The sequence below is a fragment of the Littorina saxatilis genome, linkage group LG13, assembly GCF_037325665.1.
Source record: "Littorina saxatilis isolate snail1 linkage group LG13, US_GU_Lsax_2.0, whole genome shotgun sequence".
Taxonomy (NCBI): domain Eukaryota; kingdom Metazoa; phylum Mollusca; class Gastropoda; order Littorinimorpha; family Littorinidae; genus Littorina; species Littorina saxatilis.
Window position 1 is genome coordinate 10550145 of NC_090257.1, and position 6284 is coordinate 10556428.

Below are 6284 nucleotides of genomic sequence, written 5' to 3' on the forward strand. Positions count from 1 at the left end.
CTAAGGGAGTGAATTGCGAAGTGCATTACAGAGTGGCCTCCCGTGCCGACGAGTCAAAGGTTGTCTGCTGCGAAAACGAAAGCAACGCCAAAAGGCCAGAACATTTAGACTTTGAAGCTATCGTTTGAAGTAACATGGCAGGGAAACCCTTAGTAAATGTGGACATCGTTAGCGACGTTATGTGCCCTTGGTGCTGGATTGGCAAGAAGAAATTAGAAGCGGGAATAAAGCAATTAGAAGGCAAATTCCAGTTCAGAGTGAGATGGCTGCCATATCTTCTGCGACCACAGATTCCCCCTGAAGGGTTGCCCATTCCGCCCGGTTACAGGAATCCTGCCAGGTGGGTAGACATTTGAGGTGATGAGTGATGTTTCCCAAATGTGTGTGTGTGTGTGTGTGTGTGTGTGTGTGTGTGTGTGTGTGTGTGTGTGTGTGTGTGTGTTTGCAATGTGTGTGTGTGTGTGTGTTTATGTGCGTGCGTGCGTGCGTGTCTGTGTCTGTGCGTCTGTACGTGTCTTGTGGGACTGAAGGCCATCTGTATGCAGACGTTTTGCACCAAATATGAATTGTATGTATGCGATCATTTGGGATTTTTTTTCTTCAGACTTGCTCAGATGATACAGGCTGGGGAAGAGGTTGGAATCAAGTTCAGTTTCAGCAACACATCCTTTCCCAACACACTGAAAGCGCATGCTCTTCTGGAGCTTGCAGACTCCAAAGATGACGGGGCTAAACAAAATGATGTTGCGGAAAGGCTTTTCAAGGTAACATGGATCGTTTAAAAAAAATAGAATTCTTCTTAAAATGGCAAAACAAAATGATGTTGTGGAAAGGTTTTTCAGGGTAACGTGGATCATTTAATAATTAGAATACTGTACGTCTATGGCGCAAATTTTAAAATGGTTATAAACGCTTTGCATCATTTGTAGTGTACATGCTAGTTGGATATTATGTATGTGGGAGAGAGACTGTATATAATAATTTTTGTTGTGTGTGTGTGTGTGTGTGTGTGTGTGTGTGTGTGTGTGTGTGTGTGTGTGTGTGTGTGTGTGTGTGTGTGTGTGTGTGTGTCACTGTGTACTTGTTATTCTATGTGGGTTTTTTATGTGTGTGAATGTGTGTGATCATGCTAGCCATTATGGTCAAAGGCCTGAGCCTCACACCATGGCAAATCAAACAAAGCGTTCCAACACACTGGTTAAGTTCTGTTTGCAAGGAACAAATGTCAGTGTAAGCACCAAAGGGTAGCAGTGATCATTTAACCATTCAATGTCCGCTATTCTCAGATTTCAACCTGTAAAATACCAAACATATCTGGCTAGCAACTCCATCCCTGCATATGCCTGTCTTTTCATCTGCCTGTCCGTCCCTCCATTCACCTGTGTGTTTATGTGTGACAGGGAGACTACTGCGTCACCCTTCACAGCAGGCTCTGCAGAGTTGTCTGCCGGCAAAGAACGCGGGCTATTTACACATGTAGTAGCTCAATGTTTTTTCTACGTCGCCGGCTAGAAAACTGTCAATTGTAGAGTTGTGTTTGTGATGGGGTCTGGCTGCAGCTGCTGTCTCCTTGAAGGCTGTTGGGAACCTTTGTGTACCTAAAGCAGTTTTTATGTGGCTGTTGATTTAGCTCTAAAATCTCAACCCTGTCTGACAGGCTTTGCTTCCATTGTAATGTGTGCATTGGGTTCCAAATGCATGTATAAGCAATTAGTACTTTTAAAAGATCTTTTCAACTTCTCACAGGCTTATTTTACTGATGGGAAGATGCTGACAGAGGAAGATGTGGTTCAGGTCGGCCAAGAGGCAGGGTTTGACCCTGAGGAGGTTCGATCCTTTATCACCGACCAGGAAAAACTTGATGCCATACTGCAGTCAGCCTTGGAGAGGTCGAGTAAAGGGGTTGAAGGTACTGACAACATTATGTATACACTATCAAGTGAAAAGTAAAGGGGCACAATGGCCTTGTGGATAAGATACCGGCCTCCCAAGTGGAAGGTCGTGGGTTCGAAGCCCATGAACAAAGAAGAAGTGAAAAGTTTCTAGGGTGTTTTTTTTGCAGACAGTGACAAAGAAAAGTTGAAGCAAACATTTTATAAAAGAAGCCCGCTGTGCCCACTGAAACTAAAATATAAATTTGTTTGTTTGCTTTTTTGTTTGTTTGTTTGTTACTTGTTTGTTCCTACTGTAGCTGTGGACAATTTTAATTGCATGCAAGGTTTATCTGTAGCTTCTTTCAATAATGAATGTAATATGCACGTACATGTACTACATTTTTTTCTATATTTTTAGCTGCATTATTTTAGTCATTCATGAGTGGGTGGGTGGAGGGGATGGGCTAGTTCTAACTATGCATTAGATTATAAAATTGTATTCTGTGTAGACCCTTCCACCAGCATCTTAGACCACTCTTTGTACTTTTTCTTTTAATAGATGATTGTCATTTGTTTTACCTCATGTCTGCCCTGCGTGTGATGGTGTGATCGTGACTGCTGTAGTGTGGGCGTGTGTGTGTTGGTGTGTATGTCAGTGAATGTGTGGGCGTGTGTGTGTGTGTGTCAGTGTGTGTGTGGGTGTGTGTGTGTGCGTGATTTTACCAACACTACGCTAAATTCCTTGTGCTTAAAATGTTTTTTTAATGTCACTTGGCTCAATAAATACTGTATTCTGTAAAGAGTTAACTTCATCAACACATAACTTTGTCTGCTTAAAATGATTTTGTTCCAACACCGGGTATTTTTAAATCGTATTTCTTGTAAGTTAGGCCACAAAAAAAAATAGGTCTGTTTACGGTAACATAGGCCAAAAAAATAGGGTCGGTAGGTCGGGGTTTGTTTTTGTTTTTTTTCCAAAAAACCATATTTTTACGTTATTTTGCAAAAAAACAAAAGATTCTTTTTTTTTTTCTTTTTTTTTCCCCCCCAAATGCCAAACAAAAAGTCTAGTGTCGCGCGAAAAAAATAGGGTCGGTCGGGTTACCGTAAACAGACCTTTTTTTTTTTTTTGGCCTAAGTGAAGGAAGAATTTAGAACACTAGACAACTATGAAGCTAACAAGAGTAGGCAAAGAGAAATCCAAAATCAGATTCCTAATAAGCCTCTCGCCATCTTGGGGTCAAAGTCGACGCATACTCATACATGTTTAAGTTTTTTTATTTATCTCATAATTATTTGTATGTTTGTCAATTGCAAACATTATTAATATACGTACTCATGAATGTTTTGTTTTGTCTTGTCCACAACTACACTCTCCATAAACTAACCTTTCTTTCTTTTTTTTATTCAAGAGTAGGCAAAACCAGTCTCGTAATACGCTGTAGAATAACATGTACACTCCTAGAGACACCAGTTGGCTTTTACGTCATGTTTTTTCCCTACCATTTAGGCAGTCATACTCCGATTCCGGAGGATATCGGACAGATGAAAACTGACGATTAACTGTAATAATTACTCATATTTGCAAACTTGCTGTTGTGTCAACAATTTATGTGCTGGAAGTTGGTATGAAAGTTTCAGTGTGTATGGGTAATGAATCAGCAATCATTTTCTTCTTTCTTCAGGTGTTCCGTTCTTTTACTTCAATGGCCAGCGCATGTTCTCTGGAGCGCAGAATGAGGATGTGTTCACAAGGATGCTAACGATTGCTGCAGAACGATTCCCAGTTGCTCAGCTCAGCAAGGCATGATAAGCAACCATCATGGAAAGCGATAAAATGGTATTGGAACCCCTGTCTGAAAACAACCCAAACTTTGAGAAAATCAGGACAAGATCTTTAAAAAGGCGTTTAAAGACACTACAGGGATGTTGCTGGGATTTATGCTCTTCTACAAATTTGCCAAAATGTCCATAAAAGTATTGGCGGCACCTTTCCTGCACAATGAATTTTTTTTTCTTCAGATGGCAACATTTCTGGCGATTTTAAATAAAATGCAACATTTCATGAACACAAATTGAAATCTTTGCACTATGATCAGAAAACCTGAAAGGGGAGCATCTTAAAAGGGATGACGTCTTAAATTGAGGAGGTTGCAGGTTATAATCAAAGACCAGGAGCTTCCAGCTTCTGTAGTGTACTTAATAATCACAAGTCATACAAAGGTTCATAGAATATAGACAGTGTGTTTATTATACTTATGCGTGGCAGTGTGTGCATTCAATGTATAGTTTTTAAAGGCATAGAAAGCTGATGACTATTCACGCTAATTGCTTTACCCACAGCTGGAGACATGCTAAATTAAGTTCCCTGCAAGATATTGTGGTCTAGGACCCCTTAAATGTTGAGATATTTGAATTTTTATTTTGATCTAGATCGTCCTATTTATAGATTTGCCAACAGAGGTAGCGTTGACGCAAGGGAAATAACTCCGCGTCTTTGTTGACATCCTCACTTTTTCAGAGGCTAGAACAAGCTGTAATGCATGTATATGGTCCGCGCATTGCGACATATCGTCATTATATGGCCTTATGATTCATTTGACATCGATTGTGGGCAAACTACACATCGTAAACACGGGAGCGATCGAGTTAGTAAGCCTTTAATGAAAAGTTATTGACACATTGTTTTGTTCATAGTTGGGTTTTTTTTAATGATATTTTTCAAATGTAGCTGTTGATATGTTTGATGAAACTGTAATTTATAACTGATGTTTGATTTTGATCATACACTGTAATTCCTGAGGTATTTTTTGGCTTTATGCCTCTTTCAAATATGGTTCTTGATATGCTTGATGGAATTGTAGTTCATAACTGAAACTGTAGATTAGTTCTTTAAACAATACTGATTATTTTAACTGAGTTGTCAGGCTATGCAAGGGACAAGCTATACTTTATTCCTGTGATATGCCCATTTATATGTTACCAGACTTCTTGATAAATGTCATGAAATGTTTGTCCTTTGTTTGTTTTTCTGTCATTAACAAAAGCAAAAACTAAAAAAAATCTTTGTGTGCCTCATGAAAGTCAGAATGTCAAGGACTGAAGGACTGTATTTAAATTTCATATTAAAGCTAGCACACAAGTAACAACAGGAAATGAAAGCATGTTTGTGTTTGGTTAGAGTTTGGCATATATATATATATATACGACTTGTGTCTGTGTGTGTGTCTGTGTGTGTGTCTGTGTGTGAGTTCGCGATGCACGGCCAAAGTTCTCGATGGATCTGCTTCAAATTTGGTGGGCATATTCAGGTAGACCCGGGACAGGACACAACCTGGTCGATATTTCAACACGTGCTCTCAGCGCGCAGCGCTGAACCGATTTTGGTTCCACCTCAGCTATTTTGGTTCCACCTCAGCTACCCGGGCCCCCATACCGACACACCAAAGCCAAAGTTCTCGGTGGATCTTTTTCAAATTTGGACACCGTATTCAGCTACACCCCGGACACAATATCATCGATGAGATATTTCAACACGTGCTCTCAGCGCGCAGCGCTGAACCGATTTTGGTTTTTGTGTTCATTTCACCATTATAAGTAACTCTTCCTTATCTTCTCATCTTCTCCAGGTTTTCAGCGTTTACCTCCCTTCCTTCGTATGGTGCACTATAGTATGAGTGGAGCGTCTTCGGATATTCCCGGCGTTCTGTTACTATTTTTAGAAGGTCACCGCAGTGTCCAGAACGTAAATTGGACCCGTAAATTATCCTCACTGTAAAAGTGCAAAGGTCGAATCAATTTATAGCCACGCGAAAAATACACTGTCATCTATCTCTCTATAGATACGGCTTCTCTGTGTTTGTGTGTGTGTGTGTGTGTGTCTCTCTATGTGAGCAACACCTGGGGATTGTTCAGTTCTGTTTGTGATGTGGTCTGGCGGCTTTTGTGTATTTGTATGTACTGGCCTTCCTTTGAAAAGCCATAACAGTTCAAAAGGGCTTACAGATAAGCTATAAATTGCTCAATCCTGTTTGAGTGGAGTTCGCCTCCAAAGGTGATTAACACGGTTACATTCGTCGACAAGGATGGGACTCGATATGGTCAGGAATGGCATTATGGCCACTGAGTCATTTTCGTGCTGTTCCCATTCCACGAATCTAAGCTTGGCGGGTCCATTGTTCGGCGAAGCCGGCGTACGGCTCTAAGTACTTCTTCCCGGCGAAGCCGGCTACCCGGGTATTCATTCTAGTTTATATATATATACGACTAGTGTCTGTCTGTCTGTTCGCGATGCACGGCCAAAGTTCTCGGTGGATCTGCTTCAAATTTGGAGGGCATATTCAGCTAGACCCCGGACACAACCTGGTCGATGAGAATTTTCAACACGTGCTCTCAGCGCGCAGCGCTGAA

General features: G+C 40.9%; 1 protein-coding gene across 1 annotated transcript; it reads left to right on the forward strand.

Annotated features, from left to right (window-relative positions):
* The first annotated feature begins 41 nt into the window (after positions 1-41).
* On the forward strand, positions 42-5082 carry LOC138983570 (uncharacterized protein YwbO-like). The gene is made up of 4 exons (XM_070356846.1): positions 42-340; positions 605-764; positions 1747-1909; positions 3560-5082. The coding sequence occupies exons 1-4, from the start codon at positions 135-137 to the stop codon at positions 3682-3684; spliced, it is 654 nt and encodes a 217-aa protein (XP_070212947.1). The 5' UTR covers positions 42-134; the 3' UTR covers positions 3685-5082.
* Positions 5083-6284: the final 1202 nt, after the last annotated feature.

What these genes read in the sequence shown, in the direction of transcription:
- LOC138983570 (XM_070356846.1), top strand. Translation starts at nt 135, where the DNA reads ATGGCAGGGAAACCCTTAGTAAATGTGGACATCGTTAGCGACGTTATG. An exon ending in GGTTACAGGAATCCTGCCAG is followed by an intron (nt 341 to 604) that starts GTGGGTAGACAT and finishes TTTTTTCTTCAG; the next exon opens with ACTTGCTCAGATGATACAGG. An exon ending in GTCGAGTAAAGGGGTTGAAG is followed by an intron (nt 1,910 to 3,559) that starts GTACTGACAACA and finishes TTCTTTCTTCAG; the next exon opens with GTGTTCCGTTCTTTTACTTC.